This window comes from Protomyctophum bolini, assembly GCF_963924005.1.
Source record: "Protomyctophum bolini genome assembly, chromosome: 18".
Classification (NCBI taxonomy): domain Eukaryota; kingdom Metazoa; phylum Chordata; class Actinopteri; order Myctophiformes; family Myctophidae; genus Protomyctophum; species Protomyctophum bolini.
Genome location: NC_137879.1, coordinates 24,031,632 through 24,058,191, shown reverse-complemented (window position 1 = coordinate 24,058,191; position 26,560 = coordinate 24,031,632). Strand labels below are relative to the sequence as shown.

Sequence of the window (26,560 nt, the reverse complement as noted above, 5' to 3'; positions counted from 1 at the left end):
ATAACATTTAGAAAAGTTCATTATAATAACTTCACTGCCCCTGTAACAAGAGAGCATTCATGTTCAGTGTCAATAAGTCAGTTGAGTTCAGTGCAGTCCAGCGGCACTAGTTACAAACTCACATTGATGCAAAATAGCAACAAAACAATAACACAGTACAAGCAGGAATATAGCACAATATGTCTATGGCAGGCAAAACTTACAAGGTATCAGAAGCTTTTCTATTGCAAGCTCTCAAAATACTGTCTCTCACAAGCCCAAAGTCATCTTGGTCATTTGTGTCTTTTGATCTACCAAGCTCTTGTTTCACAGAGTCTGCATTGTCCTCCACCCTTGTCCCCTATCCATCTTTACCTCTGTAAGTCCTCATAACGTCCTTCCTGAGTTCCTGGAAAGTGGTGCAGTGTGTCTCTCTCCCTCTCTCCTTTCTCCCTCTCTCTAGCCATGCCCCAGTCAGGATGAAACCAGGACAGCAGTCCGGTTTCTGCCTTAAAGTAAACATTTAGGTCCAGGGCAAGGCTTATTCCCTGTCTCATAACGATGTTGACTGCTTGATGCTGTGAAAGCTGACTCGTGAAGGTGAGGTGGGGATGGACATGGCTTGGGTCATCCGGTTTCGAATTGAGTGCTGCTCTTGCCACCTGTGAAAACGCTTCCTCGTAGCTGACCGCACCTGACATGGAAAGCACAGCTAATCAGGAATCAGGGAAACCGGCCAATCTGTTGACTAAGTTACCATCAGCGCCATCACTACGTATGCGCGCAATACGCACTGCGTGAAGGGCAACGCAACACACCGAGGGGTCAACAAAATGTGCCAAAAAGTGCCAAGAATACCCTCATAATAACAAATTTCTCTGCGGCTCCGCCACGTAATAACACACGCCCATGTGTGTGCGTCCTCAGAAACGGCGAAAGTAGTCGATCTGCATGAGATAAAGCAGCGCTGTCGTCGGGAGGGGGGGGGGGGGGGGGGGGCAGCACAAATATATGCGAGTAGGGCAACCAAATCATCAGCAACGTCCCTGGTTGCCATCCTCACCTCAGCATTCTGAACCACATACAGTAAACATTAAACAATGACTGTAGATGCAATAGGACACATACAGTATGTGCATGACAGCCTGGATAATGCCAGTATAATTCATGATCAGGATAATATAACATCCACATTATATAATGTTCTGGAGGATAGATACATCCTGGAATATTCTCAGTACTATATTTGTGTGTATGTAAACATACTAATATAATTTATATAACACATGCAAATTTCATTGCATGAACTTATTTTTGTGAGGAATCAATACACTCTAATCTTATAGGCTCTGCAGCCCCAAAGTGCATTCATGCCGTTAATTAATCACAATACATAAATATTTAATTGAAGTGTTATCCATATTTAGATTATTTAATGAACCTATTATTCAAGCAGGTAGCAAACATTAACGTAACATTACACACAGACTTACAACATTCTTATTTCCCAAGAGACTAGCTGTAGGCTCTTTTCGTGTGAACATTAGCAATTCACTGGCACAGGTTAGTAACACAAATGACTGGTGCATCCAAATCACGTAATCACACACCTTAAAGGGGAATGAGTATGTGAATTATGTCTGATTACTACCCACGACCCACTACAACATAACACTTCCCAATGCTTTGTGTTGTTGAGAGCTCACTCTCTTAGCACAGAAAAACCTCCATGAGTCCTTTAATATTTAAGTGCCAGTGGGGCTGACAATGATGTTGTACTGATGTCTTGTGCAATGGTACACAGCAACATTTGGCTTAGGCCTTAAATTGGTTTCCTTCCCAAGCATCATCTCCCACCTCTCAGCACTAAGACATGGCAGCAGCAACTTAACAGGGACACTGAAATCCGCCTAAAGTCGGGGGATATAAATAACACATCTGCGACTGCGGCTAGGGGGGAATAAAACGTTCGATCAATACAGGATGCGGATTTGCTTACCTCACTATTTAGGAAGCAGTAAAACACTGACACGAAGAACCCCTGTGAGCAAGACAGAGAGTGAATGGGGGAAGGAAAAATACAACATGAGGGCATTCAATACAGCGACTTTGAGCCTGCTTTGAGGGCACACTGTTTAACACACTGTAAATACTGCTCATTACACACTCAACATGCATTCAGTGATTTCCTGAGAGCAGTTAAGCATTTCTACTACACAGTCATTTCAATCACAGAGTTAAAGGAACACTTCGCCCATTTTCAACCTTATCTTATACCGTAATTTGTCCTTACTAATGCTCATTATTTGGCACAAATTCCATCTAATCACTCTATGAGTCTCATTGGTGGACTGTGAACAGTTTCGAAATCTGCCAACCTACCAATAACATCATTGATGGGTATTTACAAAGTATAGCCTTTCTCTTCCTGGAAAGTTAGCATGCTGAAATAAAAGCCTTTGTGATGATGTGTTAGGCAGGTTTCTGAACTGTCCAAAGCCCCCTCTGAGATGCAAAGTGATTACACAGGAATGGTGCCATCTTAATTAGTTAGTTAGTGAAGACCCTACACTGTAGGGTCTTCACTAACTAACACATTTTTAACCTATCTTTATACTGTAGGGCCTACAGTATGAAGATAGGTTAAAAATGTGTGAAATGGTAATGCCAAATAAACACTCAAGATTGTATTGTGTACTACTACTGTGCAATTTCATGAAATAATAATAACTAGAAAGTTTGGTTGCCGCAGTCGCTTACATAGGCCCCTCCTACTAATATTGTCAGCCAATTACAATGTCACATTTTGGTATGGACAAAAGGGCCATTAAAATGACATTTTGGACAGGTGTATTTAATACCTTTTCATACAAGGTCATTGATCCTAAGCCACTAATTGCATTGTATGGTGTAATCCTACAGGAGTCACCAATAACAATTCCAAGCCAATGCAATTACTACGCAATTATTAATCCCACAGGGTAAATTCTGTGCCATTCACGAGATATCTCGTGTTTAGAGCTTTACTACAGTGTGCCAAACACGAGAAACATGAGATTCTATTAATTAGTTTTTCTTTTTATGTCTTATGTCTTTATAAACGATTGTAAAACATAGATTGGTCACATAACCAACAACAGCCAATTAGCTACATCAAATATTATGCAAAGCTCGGCCAATCACAGCGGAAGTTAGATTACTCCGGAATAGCCAATTAGCTACTACAAACATTATGCAAAGTTCGGCCAATCACAGCGGAAGTTAGATTACGTCGGAAATAGTAATTTAGAGCTTTACTACAGTGTGCCAAACACGAGAAACATGAGATTCTTTTTATGTCTTATTATGTCTTTATAAACGATTGTAAAACATAGATTGGTTACGTAACCAACAACAGCCAATTAGCTACTACAAATATTATGCAAAGCTCAGCCAATCACAGCGGAAGTTAGATTACTCTGGAATAGCCAATTAGCTACTACAAACATTATGAAAAGCTCGGCCAATCACAGCAGAAGTTATATTACTCCGGACTAGCCAATTAGCTACTACAAACATTATGCAAAGTTCGGCCAATCACAGCGGAAGTTAGATTACTCCGGAATAGTCTGGTTGCCCTTTGGGCAAACAGACTATTCCGGAGTAAGTAGTAGAACACATTTTAAGAGTGGTCGGGAGCACTCTTACTGAGATAAGAGAAAACACAGTCAACACATTTGTTTGTCCAATGCTATAAAACATACATTTAAAATGTAATGTAATTTAATAAAATGTATATGATATGGTTTAAAGCAATTTGATTTAATTATTAAATTCATAGGCTAAAAAATACTATTGGTCCATTGAAGGAGGAGGAAGAAATGCCTCTTGACATTTTTTCAAATCAGCCTTATGCATGGTGGCGCAATAACAGGCCGAGTCGTGCCTTCACCTATAACTGCACCAATCTGCATAAAATGTTGTAAATTGTATGCACACTCTCTAGAGGCCAAGGAAAAACCTCTGGTCTGCATTTTTATAGCGCCATTATGTGAAACACATTTGTTAGATTGTTAAATTAGTACCCATTATAATGTGTGATCAAGATGGGTGTCTGATGTTTTTATATTCTATCGTGGTTGGCTAAGATTGACAGACATGGCATTCTATTGACAATAAAATGCCTCAAATCATGAACGCAGTCCAATTGCTGTGAAACGTTTAACATTGCCCTATCCTATACTGTCTATTGGCTAATAACTGCACTTCTATGATCACTCAATACCAAACAATGCACGGCCACAACAAACCTTCCTGACCTGGTGGAGACCTGTGCTCCGAGGAGCACTTTTTCTAGTTGCTGTCTGATATTTTTGTTTGTTTTTTTGGTGAAAGTTGTTAACGTCATCGTTAAATCTGTTAAGCTTGTGACTAGCTACATTGGATCCATTGGAAAGTTGCCTTTTAAAGAGAGCTTGTGACTAAATATTAACTATGTTGGATCCATTAGAACACAGGTTCTTTTGTCCATCTACTGGAATGTAACGGTTTTGGACGTACAATCTTTCCACACAACAAGCAATGAAATATATCCTGTTAGATTAGAGCAGATTGTTTGTATTTCTCAATTTATTTCTGCCATTTGTCAAAAGCCTTGCTTTTTATTTCTGCATTTATAAAAAACAAAATAAATGATAAACAGAACATTAAAAAGATCAGATTTGTAAATGGTGCATTTATTTAACGCCTTTATCCAAGGCGTTTTACAAAGATTGTGCATATACATTCACCCATACATTCACACAACGATGCTGGAGGAAACCATGCAAGGCCCCAACCTGCACATCGGGAGCAATTCAAAGTCTTGCTCAAGGACACTTCGACACTAACTCTGGGTTCGAACTGGGATCCGGACACTCTACCCCTGATTACTCTATTATTGAGATCTCTGAAGATTTGTTTTGGTCACAAGCCGCCATACCCCATAGATACACACTGATACAAAATAAATACAATAAACAACACAGATGGGTGGAGTATAACTGTCTACGGGACATACCTGGAAGGACTCTAAGAAGGAGTTGAAATATATGAAGACGATTTGAGAAATCTCGTCTTCTCCGGGGTTCACGAAGAACAGCATGTAGGTGATACCCAGGAGTGGAAGGAGCACCAGGGTGGCCTTCACAGCTTTCCTGTGGACGAGGGTACAAGATGGTGAACAGCGCTTTGTCCTATTCTACTGAGATGTTGTCCTTGATAATCCATTTCAATCGTGCCATCTTGGTCAGAAAAGGCGCTCTCATGCCCCCCCCCCCCCCCCCCCCCCCACACACACACCTCCGAAAGAGGTGAAAGACGGTCGAGCAGTGAGGCAGCAGACGGATATGCTGAGTAAAACAGACAGAACAGACACACACTGTCTCATACAATGGTGCAAGTGTACTTGTTGTATACAAATACAATTTGTATCTGTACTTTTCTCATTTGAAGGTAGTGCATACAATGGTGTAAAACCTTATTCTGCATGCCTTTTCAGACCAGCATGGGGCCCCATAGCATGCACGGCCCAATCGGCCCATTGTGCGACGTGCGGGCGAGCAAAAATCGTAAGAATCAACCATGATAGGGATTTAGAATTAGAATAGCCTCCTAAAAAATGATAATCCTCGCCAGTCAGGGGGGCCTTCCTTGTGCTGAAATCCTGCGTACGGGTTTACATCACCCTAGTTAAATTACGCCACTGTGCATTTGCAGTAGAGGCAATTTAATCAATTCATTTTAATAGGATTTTGGGGGGGACTTTCTTTTCAAAACGATTCACACCGTAAACATTGTGAGTTTGTAGATTGGTTATTTTCTGCATTTTTGTGTGACAACGTTATACAAGTATAAATTATGGTTTCAGTGATTAAACAAACTAATTGAATCAATTTGTTGATATATTAAAAAATTAAAAACATTGAACAAAGAAAAGGTTATTGATCGAATAATCACTAAGAAAATAACCGATAAATGCAGCCCTAATGATCAGTTATATTATTATTTACTTTACCTGTATTGAATAGTCTCAGACGTGGTGGAGGCTCGCAGTTTGGTCATGAGGATTCTCACTATATTGAAGAGGAAAATGAAGTTTATCTGTGGGGGAAACAGAAACAGACACATCATAGGGATGGTTAAGACTCTCATGGAATCATGAATGAGGGTCAAAGGCTTTGACCCCTTGAATGATCCTGTTAGCTTTGACTCAAAGGTGCCCTTCCAATCGGGAGAATATCCCCCACTATGCGCTGCCATTTCATTTCCTTCACATAATGTACATCAAATAACAGAGCAGCCACTTAAAAGGAACCCATGGTTATACTGTATGCCTTAATACACTAGAATAATTGCCATTAGATTAGATTGTCTAGATCTATGGGATGTAGCATATGTGAGTGCTATAAATATTTTAAATATTGTCTCGAATCGATGCTCATTTTAACTGGAAGAATTATCAAGTTGTTCTTGGTGACCTTTAGGTTAAGTGCTTTTAAACATAACACATTACTATGTGGGAATATTTGACTCCCTCCACATGCCACACTGGAATAAACCATCAATTATCCAATAAACCAGTGTGTATTTGCGGCATTGAACAAACTCAAAATCTCCTTAAACATAAAGACTTACCGGTAATTGCATAAACGTATTATCAGTGACGAATCAATTCATTCTTCTCTATCAATATTGACTACTGTCTCTTGAGAAAGAAGAATGTTGTAAGTCTTCACATGTATACGGTAATATAACATAAATGTTTGCGACTATTGAATAATAGGTTAATCAAAAAAACTAAATATGGACGGCGATGAAATATTTATGTAATGTGATTTAGACTTAGAGCCTAGATGAGAGTAGAGTGCATTCACCAATAATGTGTCTTCTTCTCTCTCTAAGATTATGTCTGACATTTACTTATTGCCCACTCAGTCAGCAGTGCAGGTTATATTAAAGCCATAGCCTAGCCTGTGTCTAAGCTTAATGTAAAAATCACACCCGTGTGAAGTGAGGGGCGCTAATATAATAAAGTCTAACTCATGTTGATTAGGTGATCACATTAAACGCCATTAACAATAAAGAGACAATATGACGTAATGAGGCACATTATGACGTACATTTTCCTTTCATTGTCAATGGCATTTACAAAACAAACATTGAACTAAAGACAAACATTAAACCTGCGTATAGGAGGAGCTAGCTCCCCTCAAAATATATTAGGATAAACTGCAATTAATGTCTGCACTCCGTCCGTCCGTGTGTGTGTCCGTCCGTCAGTCATGCCAATAACTAATCCCAATTTCCAGTGTATTCCCAGTGTATGCCGATTCCCAGTGTATTCTAGTCCTAGAGGAGAGCATCCTAGGGAGAGCACACTATGAGTAAGTCACAAATGTGTAAGGATAAAGGCGCATTCATAGTCTGGATTTTCGGTGGTGAGGTGACCACCGGAGCTGAAATAACGTTGAGCGGTGGTGAGTAAAAACAGGAGGATTCAAACTAGTCTCCACGGTGGTGGGAAGGCAACCCAAGCACCCGAATAAACTCATTCATGAGTGGCAGGAGGCTGTTACGTTTCAGTTAAGCACACACCATATGTCCTTAAAAACAACAAGGATTTCAATGTAACTGTCAACCTTTTGAGGATCATAAAACATGTGTAAGTAAGCCTTGCCGAGCCATGAGGCCTCTGTAGCGTGAGGCCCTGTGAGGAGCTTGATGCACAAGTACACCCCCTGGACATGACACTAGTCGCAGGGACCCCAATCCAACCCCTGATGTTGAGTCAAGCAGGGAGGCATTAGGTAGAGTCTTTGGTAGAAATTGAACCCCAATCTCCCAGTCTCAGGGCGGACACTCTAATCAGAAGGCCACTGAGCTGGTAAAAAGTCAGCTGACTGATTCAGTTGATAGTCTACTTGTTTCTAGGTCCTTGCTACCTCCTTCTTGCTGGAGTAGTGAGGTAATAAGTATTCCAAGGTTGATGACTCCCAACACACCTTTCAATTTAAAGACAGTATTGCTCCTCATGCTCAAGGCAGGGTCTCTGTCTTCACCCCAAAATGTGCACAGAAACAGCTGAGGAAGCAATGCCAGTCTCTTCTAGTACAAAGCCTATCAGACTGCCATGACAACAAATACTACTGTACCTTGCTCTCAACAGTTTTCAACACGGATTGTCAACAATGCTTTATTGAACAACTGAAGCACTATATGCTGTGGCAATTTCCCATGTGACGAGTACTTGATGAAGAATAGTGTCCAAATGAAAAATGTCAAGCGTTGCTTTTAACAACGGAGTGAAGTGCATGATGAAACATGGGAAGGTAAAATTGCTGAATGGGTATTTTCCGGCTCCACTAGAACTGACCTTGGCCTTAACAGATGCCTAACAATGGTTCAGTGATGTATCATACTTGACACTGGAGATTCATGCTTATGTCACAGTTTTAATAGCTTCATTTATGGTTGTCTAGTGAGAAAGATAATGACATTTTTTTAATATATGATAAATGAGATGGAAAAAGACAATGCTACCACTTTTGCTAATAAGACTATTATTATTATAACTAGTCCTTACCCGTTATGAGATGTTGCCTCCCCATAAGGGGACATTTTAATGCACTAATAAAGTAATTATTAATTTGTAATGTGGTAAATGGGAAAAAAGGCTTCCTTAAGACCTCCATATTATTATTATGCCTGTGTGAAAAGTGAGGAGCTATGACAGTGTTTCTGACACACATTCAGACATTCAGACAGACATTGAGTTAATTATGATATGATATGATATGATATGATATGATATGATATGATATAGTATGATATGATTATAGTATGATGATGATGATGATATGATAGGATGATGATGATGTGATGATATTAAATTATATGATTATTATATGTAGGACCTTTTAGATTAATCAGATGTGAACAGACATATTAGAAATAAGAACCAAAGAAAACAAACCCACAAACAAGAAAACAAGACAAAGAGGGTGATAATTAAGGGGGGATGATAGCCTGGCCCCAGCCCTGAATCGCTAGCCACGCCCATTAAGAAAATTTGTTCTGGTGATTCAGGTCTGGTGACTCTGCCCACGACCGCGTCAGTCTCGGTCGAAAATCTGTTCACAGCAGCTGATTGGTCATCAGCCCCCTCACTCGACAGCGTCAGACAACAAACATGGCTGACCCCACTATTAAATCGACGTATGATAAATAGGTTTTATAAAGATCATCATCCGACATATTTTACCGCTTTTGTTTACATGCTAGTAGCGCTCGTTGGCTGTTTGGTTGGTTGGCAAACGGGTTTATGAGGCCATAGCCTCATGATTGACAACAACGTCATCTGCATTCCTACTATTCTGATTGGTTGATATGAACCAATCGCCAATGACTACCGCTTTGACAACCCCCAGCCCAGAAACTGCTGCCGTGGGGAGGGCACCTATAGCATTAGCAGAATGTCTGTGGTGTGGAGTGGAGTGTCTTCTCAATATGACTGTCAGAGCCGATCTAGTTCAGGAACCTTGGTGGGAGGATGCTACAGTATTACAGAAGAGAGAAGATCAACATTTTTCAGGTCAAGGCCCCTTTAGCTGAGAGAGACTACAGTACATATTGTAGGATGTTGTTTTCCGATTGAACATTTTCGTAATTTCATAGTTCGCTTCATGGATGTGTTTGACAGCACTATATATCAGTATTGTGTGAATTCATGTTTTTTTTAAGTCTAAGTGACTCAATTGTTGTGTTAAGTTTGGTAACGTGCTAACTGCTAATGACTATGCAGAATATTTAAACAAATGTGGTATAAGACGAAACAATTAACAGGACATGGTCTGTGTTTATTAATTATGGCATATGAAAGCTGTGAATAAACAATAACATGGACAGTATTGAGAGTGCTATGGTCCTTTAAGGATTGGAATTGGAGTGGTGAAAGTCTCGCACGCCACAAAACAAATTAAGGATGAATAGTCTAAACAGATTTCTTTATTTTTTCACACTCAACCACATGCTAAAGTGATGAGGACAAATGTTCAATCATAAGATCATCATCAGTGCCATCTGACCACACTTATGATAGTCTTATGACAAGGAAACATTTGTCCTCATCCTGGGTTTTATTACAACCTCAGGACCTAGGCTTTACTTTCCTGTCTCTTCTTCCTGTCTTGCGGCTCTTGCCGCAGAGGAGAAAAGTATACAGCACAAAGAGTTATGATAGTGGGGAAGAATAAAGCCTTGAATAGCTCTAATTCTAAAGTATACAGTTTCCTGATATGTCAAAAATAAACGTATCTGATAGGACTCCTTGTACATGATTCAGTTGAAATAAAAGTCTGTCAGTTAGATTTTGTATTTGCCATAATACCAACAATTTAATTAAATGGAGCGGCTACATTTTGAAAATTTGCAAACTAAAACAACCCCAATTGTATCATCATATTTATCCCATTGAATGTTTTGAGATGTCCAAAACCGATTGTAATGTGATATTTACAAGCAAATAAAACCATGTCTGAATGAAAATAAATATAATGTATAGTAGTTCAGTGGTAAATGTTAAATGGACTGCATTTATATAGCACATTTATATAGCATTAAAGCGCTTTGGAGATGGTGTGAATCAGTGTGTGAATGAGTGAATACCATAGACTGGGTGAATACCCATTCACACACTGATGGCGAAGTAAACCATGCAAGGCTCATCTGGAGCAATTAGGCGTTCAGTGTTTTGCGAAGGACACTTCTACACATAGCCAGGAGGAGCCGGGGATTGAACTTTGGATCCTTCGGATTCCAAGACGGCAGCTCTACCCCAGGAATTTACTAAACCATGCAAAACCATCCTAACTGGGAGAATATCTCTCACTTAATGCTGTACTGTATCACTGAATGCCAATTGGCCCATTATTAATTAATACCTTTGACAAATGCATTAAAGATGGAGTGCCGTGATTTGTTTCGCCCCTAAAACATGATCATCATCAGGTACTATGGTACTATGATTATACTAGGAGGAAGATTTCTTTCAAAAAAGTGTACAGAAAGTGTTGGCTTTCAGGAAGAAACCAAAAATGCACAGGGAAGACATATTTGAATATTATAACCACGCCTGGGGGTCTATTAGACTTATTAGAGTAATTTTAACTCCATAGACACATGCGAAACAGGAAAAGTACAAAAATCATGGCACTCCATCTTTAACTAGATAAAATGCCCCTCGGGGCACAGGTCTCCACCAGGGCAGGTCAGGTTGTGGCCTCCTGGTGGCGCTATAAAATGCCAATGTGAGAAGGGTGCCATTTCTTCTTAAGCCTTGGATGGCAATTGGATGATTTGAGGCATTTTGTTCAAAAAATGTGTTATGCAAAAATCCAACTGTTAAACTGATAAAAGCGCCCCTCACTTCACACAGGTGTGTTTTTTTGAGGGGCGCCTATATACAGATTTTGTCCCCACACGTATCAATATTTGCCATTGACAATGAAAGGATAAATTGGGTCAAAATGAAAAATGTAGAATTGCAAATGAAGGATCATCCCTTCAAAAGTTACAATGGTAAGACTGCAAGACTGCAATGGTACTGTGTCAGCTTCACTGAAAAAGACATCACGGATGTTTCCTGTCATTCATTGTCTAGAAATATATTCCATTTTTGGTAAGCCCTGCCAACAGAGATTATAAGTGGAGCTAGGGGCTTGCTTCCTTCCAGCTGTGTTGGAATGTAGTAAAATATAGGATAAGACATCCCATAAACCAAGGTGGATTAAGATTTAGTTGTGTAACACCCAGCTGCAATCTTTTTCATATCTTTGACATTTGAGAAATAAAGCAAACTACACCAGGAGGCAGAGGATCTCATAATATCTGTGAGACACGAATAGGATTATATTATGTAAACCAATTAAGAAGCATGTTTATTATTGCAACAGAAGCAACAAATATAAAGGACAACCAGATGGAACGGTTGGAATTTGTCTCGAAGCTTGCACAAAACATGGAGGCCTGGTGGAGGCTTCAGTTCCCACTAACAGTGTTCTCACTGTTTCATCAGTTGTGGGGGAAAGTTCTGCAGTAGTTAAATAGTTAAATCCAGAGCCAATGACACAGAAAGTCACGTCCGTGAGGGGTCAGACACACAACAGGTTGCGCGGTTCATATATCGTGCATACTTAATCAACACCCATTATGTGTTTGGAACTATACAGAAAATGATTGAATAATACTGAATATTTTATGAATACATCATTCGTTTAGAGCCCTTGCTGTATAATAATTGTCCTGATGGAGTGAATGGACATGACACAAATCTCAATGGCTCTGGGGAAATCTATATACAGTAGGTGCATTATAATCTGATAGTCAGTCAGTCAGTCTGTCTGTCTGTCTGTCTGTCTGTCTGTCTGTCTGTCTGTCTGTCTGTCTGCGACACATTTATGCCCATATACCGTATGGAGATTTCTGTATCTGTCTGTCTGTGCCCCTTTTATGCCCATAAATGATGTTCTGTGTCAGCCTCAGCCATGTCTATGACATCAGATTGATGATATCAGCATACTCCATTATGGGGATTTGCGTTTTTTCTAAAAATAAACAAATCTGCTGACCCGACCGACCTGACACCAAAGCCCCATCCACACGTAGCCGACTATTTTTGAGGGGCGTGATCCACTCCTATTATCCAGCTTTGTGTGTCTGTGTGTATCCCATAGCGACGATTTGATTGGCTGAGCAATGTGTGTACCCCATAGCGACGATTTGATTGGCTGAGCAATGTGTGTACCCCATAGCGTTGATTTGATTGGCTGATCAATGTGTGTACCCCATAGCGTTGATTTGATTGGCTGAGCAATGTGTGTACCCCATAGCGTTGATTTGATTTGCTGAGCAATGTGTGTACCCCATAGCGTTGATTTGATTTGCTGAGCAATGTGTGTACCCCATAGCGTTGATTTGATTGGCTGAGCAATGTGTGTACCCCATAGCGTTGATTTGATTGTGATGTATGATGATGTATGATGATAAGATCGCCCCTCACTTTTCACACGAGTGTGATTCTTTATAAACGTAGGTTTTTATATGCGTATATACTCCGCCCACAGTGTAGATTTAAACTCTGTTTATGCGTCCCCATGTGGACAAGATACAAGTTCACAAGTTCCCACTGGAAGAGTAGGGCGATCACCTCCAACCTTTGCACATATATGCTAGTTATATTGTGTTAACATACTAAAACAGATATACAAACAAACTAAACTAAACTAAAAACTAAACTAAAACTAAATACAACACAAATGACAACATTTTCATTATGCAGTTATCGGAATGCATGTGCAAAATACAACAAAGAAAATATTCCACTCACCACTAACACAAATATCATGGGCCCTTGATAGATGTAATCTGTGTAGACTCCAGATCGCTTGCCAAACCAGCATCTGAAAAGGGGTAGAGCAGTCTCATTTTTAAACAGTAAATTCAGAGTGCTTTGTGTTGTCTTTTAATAGTCAGAGGTGGGAAACTTTGATGATGGAGAGGACCACATTATTCCCAAACCCATTCCTGGGCGCCACATTGGATATTGGAATCCTGAATTATCTTTTAATTGGAATGGTGAAAAAGCACACATTTGAAATGTGATTTCAAGGGGGAGTGTTTAAACCAGACAACCACATAAATCACATTGATCTGCGAATTGGTCATTTGCTCACAACCTGACTTATGAACATCATCAGGCCTCATTCACACGTATAAAACACCAATCAAACAAATGTTTGGTCATTTTGTTGTTTTTTTTAGGCCACCACAATGCTTTTCCAATGGGAGTCACATGGTTTGACCAAACATTTTTTGTTTGATCGGGGGGAGGGGCAGAACACCACCAGCAATCAGCAAGCAAACACGAATGCTTTTTTTTCCCATTGGAAAAGCATTGTGGTGGCCTAAAAATAAATAAAAAACATTTGTTTGATTGGTGTTTGATACGTGTGAATGAGGCCTCACAACTCATATTTAGTCAAGAAGTGATTCACTCCATCAGAATGACACATTACATTGAATAAGCCAAATGTACACTGTACAGTAATCCACTTATAGTAGTGATATTGGCTGGGTTATCACCCATATAATTGGCTCTTAATATCAATCATTGTGAACACTGACAATTAAACTAGCTGGTGTGTAATTAAGAATCATCTGTAGGCTAATGTAAATGCCATTACAGTGGGATATTAAAGGTCACTCGTCTCTTTAATCCAATACAGTTTGACTTTGCCGCCGTCCATAATTATGAAGGCTTGCATCACTCTTAGAATCGGTTTGCATGTCAAAGAAACACATCAAACACACTTACTTCTCATTGTCGTAGTACAGTTTTCCAATCGCCCACGCCACAATTATGGGAAACGGAATACCTGTAAAGGGGGGTGGACAAAGAGAGAGAGAAAGAGAAAGTGACAAACGCCCAAGGACAGAAATTGCATAATGGCACTGACTTTTTGTGCTGTCAAACACAATTGTTTGTTGAGAGTTGTGATCCGCAGAAGCGAGGCAGGACCTGTCAATTAACGGTTGAACATTTTTGTGCAAATGAATGAAAAGCAGACTCTGGTTGAAGATAATGCGGACTGATTTTCTGTTTTGCTTAATTGTTTATGGGTACAATGAAGCCTGAGTCATACTTCATTCCACGACGGTATCTCATGCTGAAAATAGCCGACATACAAGTACACAACGCGTAACATTTGTGACATGTTGTGAGCTTGCAGCTTGGCTATTTTTGGCGTGCAACACCGTTGTGCGATAGAGCATAAATTTGGCATTAGGCAGCTAAACTGCCAGGAAGACCTTGCCATCCCCTCCTTGTCAGCCAACTGTTTTTGGATGCTAGGAGCGATGTGTTGCATTGCCTGTGTTAGATACTGTACTGTCAAACCTCTGGGAAATGTAATCGCACTGCCGCAGACTGCTTCAATTGGTTGGGGATGATGTGTTTGAAGAAAATAAATAAATAAAACAAAATCGTATATCTCCATAGTGTTCAAATCTCTGTTTCTTTCATGTTGCCTATTTCTGCCATATGGTCCACATACATACAGTACCAGTCGGTGGCTGAAGCTAAGCGAGGAAAATGGAAATTGATCATGTTCTCTCTCTCCTTTCACACCAATGCCAAAGAAATCTGCCATCTTCCGCTCACATCTGTCATTTTGCTAGCAGAGTTCACACTGCCTTGAGGGGGGGACTGTAACCCAGCTGGCACAATACACTAATCTCAGCACAGCATAGTTTAATCTGACAGAGTGAAAAGGGGTATTAGCAAACGCCGCACTAATACGTTTCAGTGCTGTCAAAGGAAATCCTCGTAGCTCCGGAAAAGTCTGCTTTTGGGCAGAGTTGAGTGGGTCCTCATGGGGTCCTATGGTCATGACATGTCATCAATGCACCAAGATCATGAAAAAGATAGGTCGGGTTCAGTTCAAAAGTTCAAATATAGAAAAGCTTTCTAGATGGTATGAGAGGTGTCATATCTCATATACAATATGATAATAATATGTCATAATAAATGCGTCTCATTGTCATGCAAATCTCAGCTTGCTCTCACATTTTGAACAGAGTGAGCGGTCATAGTAAGTGAATAAGACTCCAACCACAAAAGGAAGTTATGCCGAGCTCACACAGCAGCGAGTGGAGAGGGAGAGCGTACGTACACCAGCCAATGCAGATGAACATCCACTTGCGCAGCTTGTCGGTGGAGTAGGTGAGCACAATGGCAGTGTGAAGGTAGCAACCCTCGCCAAACATCCAGAAGAAATTGGTGGAGTGGAAATAGTTGAAGGCGGCTGTGACGAGACGGCACCAAACCTAGGGAGTGAATCGATTTGTGAATTATGCGTGCATTCATTCTAACACCTCATAATTAGGTTAACGCTTAATTTGTTCAACGGCATGCCTATTGCGTCAAACAATGCCCTGTGGCAAATGGAAGATGAAAGCCTTATGCTCCTTATTCTTAATCAGATGGAAACTGGGTCAGATTACTGGTGAAGCGTCTGATGGGATGATCGATGGGAAATAATCCACTCTAGATAATTGAAACTCGGATACAAAATACAGCTTTTGTTCGTTGCTTTGTAGCAGTAAAATGCAGCGAGGATGATTCCATTTGCGTGAAAGGATATGCTTTTAGCTCCATTCACAAATAATTCAACCTCGGTATCTCTAATCTGACACAGACTGCAGATAAACTGTTAATAGTAATAGTAATACTACTATCTCTATGGTCTGGCCAACAATGTGGGTATTGGATGGAGCCCACACACCACAGGTATAAGAAAGACGTTCTTTATTGAAATACTGACAACGTTTCGATCTATTTGATCTTCATCAGGTCATGAGAACATACACAAAAGTTTGTACTTTTATACTAAGGGAGTGCCCCCATTAACCAATCAAAACACCACATTTTTGTGCCCCTCCCATCATGGCAGGTGTGACACGTCAACCCTGAGTGAGTAGGTGGGGACCCAGACATATTGATGTAAATATAGTCTGTTCAGAATTTTTTGTGCACTAATTAAAAACATTTTAAAACTATTTAAAAAATGTATATCTATACTCATTTCACCGGTACATCAAATAAAGATCTCACACGTCCTATAGGTCTGTGGGCTTCATTTACATTTCCAATGTTATTCCTTTTGTTGTATTGTTTTTCTTTTGTAAGGTAAACTCTAGCAACTAAACTAAAAAACAGGAAAATACTGATGTAAGATAGATAAAGAACAATCAAGATAACAACCAAAGGAACTACATAAAGAAACCAAAAATATATATAATACACACCAAAAGATATATGAAACACCAACAATGTGACAATATGTCAGTGGTCAAATAAGGACAGAGGGCCGTGCTTGTAGTTAGAAGGGTTGACAGCCCCCAGGCCGGCAGGAAACATCCGGGCAGGGATGAGCAACATTCAAGCCCTCCCTCAAAAAGTGCCTTACTCAAGTGCCCTTGAGCAAGGCCACTTATCCCCAACTGCTTAAGTCGGAGAATCACCTGGGCGGGGAAGTGGATCAGCAAAACTCAACCCCTCCCTCATTAACTCATTTACTGGAAGCATTGATTCAGACTGTAGTCACTTCCCTGCCACCGGATTCAGACGGGACTTTTAATTACCGGTAACCAATTAACCAATTAAGCAAAATTGGCTAAAGCTAATTTGGCATTAATATTGTAAACGCGAGGTAGCGGCAATTTAGTAATGAGCCGCTAACATCCCGGTTTTGATCAAACACCTCAATCTGAGAAATAATTATTTTACCTAGCGACGGGACGCTGCTAGACGATCAGCGATTCTGAATTAATAAAATTTAAAAAACACATAAAAGATGTCATTGGCAGGTAAAGCCGTTGGGATAAGTGCCTTGCTCAAGGCCATTAGAGCAAGACAACTCATTTACTGCCAATGAAGTATTTCACTCTATGTGTTTTTCCCCGCCAACTGCTTCAGTGGAACAGCTCAGTGGCCAACAGTGGTTGTACAGGCAGCTTCCAGGCATGAATGTGTGTGTAACTGTGTAAGTGTGGCTGCCACTTACCACATTGCTTTCATGTACGTCAGGGCTCATGGTCATTTGGACAACAAACCAAGTGGCGTTTCTCAAGATGAAGGCTGTGATGAGGTTCCAGTGGATGATGTTCCTCAAACAGCGAATGCTCCTGTGTAACATACGAGGAACACAGCACTCATTAATGTAATGCTCCTGTGTAACATACGAGGAACACAGCACTCATTAATGTAATGCTCCTGTGTAACATACGAGGAACACAGCACTCATTAATGTAATGCTCCTGTGTAACATACAAGGAACACAGCACTCATTAATGTAATGCTCCTGTGTAACATACGAGGAACACAGCACTCATTAATGTAATGCTCCTGTGTAACATACGAGGAACACAGCACTCATTAATGTAATGCTCCTGTGTAACATACGAGGAACACAGCACTCATTAATGTAATGCTCCTGTGTAACATACGAGGAACACAGCACTCATTAATGTAATGCTCCTGTGTAACATACAAGGAACACAGCACTCATTAATGTAATGCTCCTGTGTAACATACGAGGAACACAGCACTCATTAATGTAATGCTCCTGTGTAACATACGAGGAACACAGCACTCATTAATGTAATGCTCCTGTGTAACATACGAGGAACACAGCACTCATTAATGTAATGCTCCTGTGTAACATACGAGGAACACAGCACTCATTAATGTAATGCTCCTGTGTAACATACGAGGAACACAGCACTCATTAATGTAATGCTCCTGTGTAACATACAAGGAACACAGCACTCATTAATGTAATGCTCCTGTGTAACATACGAGGAACACAGCACTCATTAATGTAATGCTCCTGTGTAACATACGAGGAACACAGCACTCATTAATGTAATGCTCCTGTGTAACATACGAGGAACACAGCACTCATTAATGTAATGCTCCTGTGTAACATACGAGGAACACAGCACTCATTAATTTTCATTAATTTCCTCCACACTAGTTGTTGTCACCCCCCCACGATGTAGACAAACACAAGTTTGTCTACTTGTGTTTGACGTACATGACAAACACAAGTTTGTCTACTCCAAGACCTGAGGCCGATTCTACAAAGACAAATGCCTTGTAAATCACTAGTTTGTCTAACCTCGCATCACCAGACTTTACACCGCAGAGGAAAGCCTGGTATTTGTTCTAAATGGGCCTGTGTGATCCAGTATAGGCCACGCGTACTGAAAAAACTAAAACAAAACCCACGGTGGTTACGGTTGCTGTTTCCAGTTTTCGGCGGCGCTTTGTTTTGGTTCCCCCAATCAGATTTAGTTTAGTCTCGCCAGTCGGTACGAGTTGAAATAAAACATGGATATATACCAAACTAATTATTCCTATAAGCTAAACTACGCCACATCAAAGATTTTAATGGGTACGCTCGAAGTTATTATGCCCTTGATCGCTGGAATTATTTTGGGTGATGCCGGCACCCTTGGTTCCGGCCGTTGGTTCCGGTCGCATGGACTACAACCGGTCGCATGGACTACATGGACTACAACATGACGTAAAGTAATCTCCGCTCCGGACCGGATCAGAAACCCTAAGATGGTATTGGTCTAGTAGTTCTCACACTTATAGCAGATGTACCAGTAAGACGCCCTAAAGGGCGAGGTTGCGTGCATGCACCCGCCTGGGTGACGGCAGACTGCTGTTCGAGCACTGGCACTTTGGCATGGGGGGTCAGATCAACATATATGGAATGAATTCTGTACTGGCCATATATGAAGCGTGTCTTGATACAGGTTTTTTTTTAATTTCTTTTTTAAGATTTTTTTTGGTTTTTGAAGGGACAGACAGTAGGCTGACAGGAAACGGGAGAGAGATGGGGGAAGACATGCAGTAAAGGCCGTGTCGGGCTCGGGAGTCGAACCCACGGCGACTGGATTACCAGTCGGGTGCCCAGACGGTTACGCCACCGCCTGGGCCTTGATACAGGGTTTGATGAGGTCAGATCAATATAATATGGAATGTCAGAACAGGTCAGCTCCATATATGGAGATCTAAGGGTGGCAGCGGGGGCAGTGTCTTGAGTGTACAGGGTTTTATGAGGACCCAGGTAGGACCGGGCCTTCATTTTTGGGTCTGTTGACCATATATGGTCATGCCTGGGGGTGACGGACTAACTAACTAACGGGAAATGCGCATTTTCATAGTAAATGCGACCTGTGGTCGCAACAAGCTCGCAGTGAGATTGTATATATCTATTTTTGAAAAGTCAACGCTAAAGTCTTATATGAGGTGACAGTGGCTCAGGGGTAGAGTGGCAGGTAGAGAAGCCGGATGGGAACCGTGAGGTTCACAGTTCGAACCCAGGCTCCCCAGAATTAGCAAGACTCTGAACCCCTAATTGCTTCCGATGTGCAGGTTAGCGCCTTGCATATGAATGCACCATTTAGCATTTTAAATGTCTGCACACTGGTTTAAAGCTCCCAAACAATTGTAATGATAGTGCAAGGTTTTGACTCTTTTGACCTTATAGCTCTTCTTCAGGCAAACATTGCGCCATTAATACAATTGTTTTTAGCTTTAAACCAGTGTGTGGATGTTGAACTGACACATGTATGACTTAAGTTAAAAATGTGCACACAATCTCCTCTTTGAACATTTCATCTAATACATTTCAGCAAATAAGTGGGTGACCTACATTGCTGTATTTGTTGTATTTATTTATTCCATAGAGTGTAGAGAAGGAGATTAGTTATGAGGATATTACTAAGAGGAGACCGTTAGGAGGGAGGGAGAAAGTGTTGTATTGGGAGGTCCCAACCACTGGGACACCAATGGAGACAGGTGTTGTTGGCTCATATCCAGCAGGGATCCTGCCAGTTCAATCTTCACTCTGGCTGGGAACATTTGAGCTGAACATTCCATGCAAAACGTTTTTGGCCGTCCTACCTTTATCAGTGTCATCGCACACTGATGAAGGCTAGACGGCCTAAAATGTGTTGTATGGAATGGCATAGGGCCTATATGATCAGGGCTGCACATAAGTGGTGCGCCAGTGCGCATGCGCCGTCAAAATTCATAATGCGCTGTCAATCAAGCGCCGGGAAGCGCTTCTGCGTACCAACAGCTGGGGCCGCACAGAATGATTATCATGGCCAGAATACTAGTAAATTCTGTGGTGAGAGCATTTCCCACTGACTGCCACTCAAAGTAGCTACTACTGGCCAATCACAGCACGTCTTGCACAAGTGCACTGGCCATTGTGGCTAATCACAGCGCGTCCTTAGTCAAATGAGGGAGGATCCACTCTATGGGGAGGATTCCATGCAGCTCACTGCTTGTTTTCCGGGTGCTGCAAGTTGCTCGTGTGCGATGCCGTCTCTCACGGACTGGCACTGCTGCACAATATGAAGCTTATCAACATGACAACAGCGTGTCCCGACATACTGTCCCTTATTATCGTAAAGTCGGGTAGTGTACACTGTTTATTTTGCACCATGGAGCCATGTGTGTCTGACTGTCTTGACTCTGTGTTGACTGTGTGTACATCGCCTCGGCTAAAAACAAGAGGGAAGCCTGACGTATGCTTCGCCGTACGACGTCTCGTATGTTAAACAAATAGGCAATAGCTGATCTGCAAGCTCACAACGTGTCGCCTCTGCAACACGTTGTGAGCTAGTAGATCGGCTATTTAAATAAAAATAAGTATGTAAATATTGCTTTGATGCTCATATTATCCTTAGGAAGTATTAAGAAGTTTGTATTAGAATATGCATATAGGGCTGGAATACACATGGACCTACAGCTGCAATTTGAAACTCTAGATTTTTTTGTATAGTGGGATGAATCTAGAGTTGCAATACTCTCCATTGACTCCCCAGTCCCCACTTATCCAATCAATATCGTTTTGCTATAAGTTATTCATGCATCCTTCTTTTATCCATTCGGCGAGACGGGTAACTCGGGTAACTCCTCCAGGTGCTCCTCTGAGTACTAGACCAAAAAAGTTGTGTGCAGCCCTGTATATGATGAACAATTACATTAAGTAAACAGACCTTGTCTGAAGGTGACCCTTTCCTTTTATAAATATGAACTCAATAGGCGGTCAGAGAGCAGAGAAATACAAACAAATTGAATATTTGGGCGTAAGAAATTATATGGACAGTCGGTGACATTGAAATCCTATATGATATATATTTACACCTGTAAACTTTTGATGTTCCCTCTACACCCAAATCTCTTTATGGAAATAGCCAATTTACAAGCTCACAACGTGCCACGTGGCGATGAGTTGTGAGCTTGTAAATCAGGTATTTTGCCAAAAGTTTGCCTATTAAGCCCAGAATCGGGGTGCAAACGTCCAAATGGTTAAATATCTTTTTTTACACAGTAAGTACTCTCACAAAACCATCAAATCACACCAAAGAAATCCCCGGAAGAGATGAAGAGAAAATATAAAAGACATACAGCCTATAAATAAACGTGTTAGTGTTGTAGTGTTGTAGAGGCTATGATGTTTTCTAACACTGTGCATAAAGTGACCTTAGGGTATAATTAAAATCCAGCCCATCTGCCTCAAAGCCAGTGGTCAAAAATAGAAACACATATTCTAACCTAACGGATAGAACAAACCCACGGTGGTGGAGACCGCCTCATTCTTATTTTATTGTCACCAGCTGAAGGCATTATCAGCAAGCACAGGACTGGCTCTTCCCGTGCCAGGCAGAGACACGTGATTTATTTTTGAACAATATTTTCTTCTTTTACCCCAAACGTAGGGTCAAGGCCCATTCTTCAAGGGTCTATGACCTGTTTTTACGGGTCACAAGTAAATATATATATATATTATTTTTTAAATTTCCGTAATAGGTCTGTTTGGGTCCTGGCGTGGCAAGACACCAGATTTCTATTTTGGGTCATATGCTAAAAAGGTGTGGGAAGTTGGGAACCCTGTGCATAGAGAGATAGGAAACCAAGTGCAGTGACAGAGGCAAAACAGGTGTTGGATTTGAACCCTAGTCCTCAAACTCACAAGGTCTGTGTATTAACAGGCACCGCAGCATGCATCAATTCTTAATATATAAGTATCAAATGCATGCTTTGTGCTAACCATGCAGACACACAAGCAACTGGGGGTTCTCCTACCTAGATAATAACGGCCTAATTAACACAACTTAATGGAGATTTCATTTCTCACACGAGACCACAGTGCCATTGTGACACATAATAATTGCACAAAGGGAAATCACAAAAGCGGTGCTTGTGGTTATCACAAGGTTGTACACAAACTCAGAGCGCCTCACAAACCACTGGTGTCCTGTAAACTAATTTAGCCACTCTTGCTTAGTTAGTTAGTTAATTCGTTTTCTATCTCGCGACTATGCCAGCAATGCGGCGAGGGATGTTTCAGAAACCACCGTATTGATTACGCAGTGTGATCTCACTTCTCTTGGAAGTTGACACACTGCCAGTGGGGCCAGCACGACACAGCACATTAATTAAGAAAAAGTACTTCTCCAAACAGGCCTTTGTGATGAGATGGGCTCCACGCCATGGAAGATGGATCCAACACTCTCTCTGCTCTCTGTCCCTTGCTTTCAAAATTGACCCCATGAGAAACTGACGCTGTAAGGCCTCCTTTGTCTTACCATCTTTCAGAGATTCCGCAAATGTCCGACTAATTAGTAACTGACTTGATGATGCCAGACTAGTGCTGTAAGTGTTTTTTGTTTGAGATGTTTGAAGGTATTATGTTAAAGAGGAGTTAGTTAGCAGTTGCAAGTTACACACATGAACACTCTTCATGCCTAAATGTACTCCCCATTCTATTTTCAAATAGACCCCCTATAGCTCCCCTTTTTATTATAAACATTTGAGAAATCTTTACGAATTCAATAAATGTTTGATTGATATTCAAAGTCCTAACGTTTTGTTGTGCATGGGTGTGCCATAGTACTATATGTCAAGCAATTCAATTCATTTGTAATGTTCTGTGGAAGCAAAGCAATTGCATTTGATCCTCGCATTTCCTTCACACTGTTAAGTTAGGGTGACCATATTATTCGTTTTCAACATTTACGGGTCAACCTATGTTTGATTTTTTTCATGTCATGTTGGTAAATCGCCCCGCACTTCATACGGGTGTGATTTCCTAAACCTAATGGGTTCCCAGATTGCCATATTTAAAGTTGGATGAGCTAACACGTGCACCTACCCAGACGTCACCTCTCACCTCAACGGACTATTTACAGTTATGTGAGAACGTGTCTGAGACATTCTCCTGTTGTGCTACATGTGTGAAAGGGCAACACCGAACTAGACCTGACATGACAGTGATAGGCCAGATCACTGACAACCATGAGACAGAAAGTCACCAACCTCACCCAGCGGAGCCAGGTGAATAGACACAAGACCAAGGACACTGGCGTAGTGGAGTGACGGCGAGCCCTGATGCAGGTCATTGGGACGGGCCTCCGATCGCCAAGTGCACGCTACTATACAGTACCTAGGTACTATTTATCATTGACAGGAAATGTAGTCTTATTCGTCACGGTAACAGCCTACGAGAGAGAGAGAGAGAGAGGTGTGGTTTACCACCACGGGTATGAGCAGGGCGCACTGATGCGACTACAGAGCCTGCGGGCTGTATTTTGCGTGTCTTAAGTACCAGGTCTTATTCCCTAACTTGAGTAAACTAAAGACTGGAGGCGTGATCAATGCTCTTTGGCCATTCAGAATAGCCAAATGGCATTGATCACGCCTCCAGGTCTTTAGTTTACTCAAGTTAGGGAATAAGACCTGGTAGACACGCAAGATACAGCCCACATATGTATCTCCTATTCCTACGCCTAGGACGAGAGGAGGGAGGCCGAATTACCATCAAAGGACGGACAATGGACACCGCCGACCTGTTGCCGGCCTGTTGCCTGCCTGCCACCCACGCACCCACACACACTCAGAAGCAGCTGTGCATACACTCACATCACATGGACAGGGAGACAACCACATGGGCCGGACTGTGAGCAGAGTTTTCCCTGACACAACTTACTACATTCTGTATAGTGGGCCACTCTCCCTCCAGTCATCACAGTCTCACTGCCTACTGGACTAGACAAGCTGCCTGCCTCAAGTCATCAAACTCTACACTGCTGACAGAGGCAACATATAACTATCTTGTATTTCTTAATGCACACTTTGGTAGAGGTTTGGGTTGTGTAGTTGTGACGTCATGAGCTAGTCCAGTTGGCAATATATCTTATATATATATCCAACAAAAGTCTTCCTATTGACTTACATTGTAATAGTATTTATTAAACAGCTCTCAATGCCACTCTTTTAGCACAAACGAATGCAAACACAGCTGATTCTGTCAATATGACAAAACCCCATTCTGCATTTCTTAGAAAAAAAAGAAAAAAAAGAAAAGAAGAAGAAGTCAAATTCCTGTTGATTTAGCCATTTTTATTTGGCATGGACTGGATCTGCAGATCTGGGTATGGAACTTCAAATAGTAAAATGACACAGTAATTCCACAACCCAACTGTCTGATAGTTTTCTATTTCTAAGAAATGTTCTATACAATATATAGTACAAGAGTACAGAGCTGCAGTTTGACGAATGTGAGGTGAAGCATATGAGGAAGAGTTCCAATCCGTTATCTCACTTCTTCCAGAGATAGAAAAGAGAGAATAGAATATTGAAAGGCTTCTCTACCAGGCATTGCAAGGTCATTTTGACAATGACTTAATGACTGGGATTTACTGTTGAGGGTGGAGGTTAACGAGCTTAAAGACGATTTGTACAGAATTATACCCTGACATTACATCATACTTTGAGACTGATTACCGGTAGTTTGTCCCAAATGCACTTGTATCGTATCTTACTTTTCTGTTCAATAAAACTCATATAGTCCGGAATGTGAGCAAGGTTTTCTCTGACACAAGCTACTACATCAACGCTGCCTCCAGTCATCACTGTACTGTATCAAACCACCCTGTCTGCAAAGGATCACACTGAATCCCAAATAATTATCACGCAAAATCTATAATCCGTGGATTGTTGAGGCCCCCGGTCATGCAAGAGCTCTTGAACTCCAACTATGTACCCCCATCTATCCATCCCTTCATCTCTCTATCCATCCTATCCTCCCACTCCAAACCACTGTGGCCCACAAACCCACACAAGTTTTTCGTAAATGTTGTCCTTCGCAGCTCCCATTCCTGACGTTGCTCTGTGGCCTTTCACGCTTTTAGCACCCCCAGGGGTGTCTCGAGGATCAATAATGGCAACGGCTGCCATTGAGGGTGCTAAGACCTCTCTCTCCTTAACGCTCAGCTTATTTCAGGTTTGTCAGAGAAACCCATTGCACCCGTCCCAATGGGGCAGCTTTTGGTTTTTGCTGCTTTGCAAGACTGGTCTGTTACTGAACAGGCTGCATTTGTGTGTGTGTGTGTGTGTGTGTGTGTGTGTGTGTGTGTGTGTGTGTGTTCGCGTGCACGTGTGCGTGTGCGTGCACCCCAGATTTTAGGGGCTTCTGAACCCTTTTAAATCTGTGGAGTAGAGATAGGGAAGGTTTATCCCATGACCAAATGGTTGTTGAATAAAAAAAATAAAATCACTTTGAAATGAGTGATCTCTCTTCACGCTACTGACATCTCCATCACTACGAGGGCTACAGGTTCACCAGTGGAATGATCATGACTTACCTCAAACACAAGAAGAGGAAGAATGCAATGAGGAGAGCCACCAGGGAGATGCAATGCCCCAGGAAGTTTATAATGACAGCTATTTGGTAGTGCATCTTGCCTTTTTTCTGGAAACAATCAGAGAGAGAGAGAGAGAGAGAGAGAGAGAGAGAGAAAGGGGGGGGGGGACAGGGTTGCATGAGTTTTTAGGTCATTTCTTGTCTGTTGCTTCACTGTCATACATGCTTTTATTTTAAGATATACCAGTAAGACGCCTGAGGGCGTGCATGCA

General features: G+C 41.4%; 1 protein-coding gene across 1 annotated transcript in view; it reads right to left on the bottom strand.

The window, feature by feature from the left end:
* Positions 1 to 501: 501 nt before the first annotated feature.
* crhr1 (corticotropin releasing hormone receptor 1) overlaps positions 502 to 26,560 on the bottom strand; it is an 86,157-nt gene continuing 60,098 nt past the window's right edge. Inside the window, exons 6-14 of the mRNA XM_080789113.1 lie at positions 26,290 to 26,396; positions 17,619 to 17,739; positions 15,726 to 15,879; positions 14,369 to 14,429; positions 13,382 to 13,454; positions 6,014 to 6,099; positions 5,018 to 5,153; positions 1,979 to 2,020; positions 502 to 673 (exon numbers count right to left, since the gene is read on the bottom strand). Coding sequence (XP_080645239.1) covers positions 533 to 673; positions 1,979 to 2,020; positions 5,018 to 5,153; positions 6,014 to 6,099; positions 13,382 to 13,454; positions 14,369 to 14,429; positions 15,726 to 15,879; positions 17,619 to 17,739; positions 26,290 to 26,396 — 921 coding nt within the window. The 3' untranslated portion in view covers positions 502 to 532. The remainder of the gene's footprint in view (positions 674 to 1,978; positions 2,021 to 5,017; positions 5,154 to 6,013; positions 6,100 to 13,381; positions 13,455 to 14,368; positions 14,430 to 15,725; positions 15,880 to 17,618; positions 17,740 to 26,289; positions 26,397 to 26,560) is intronic.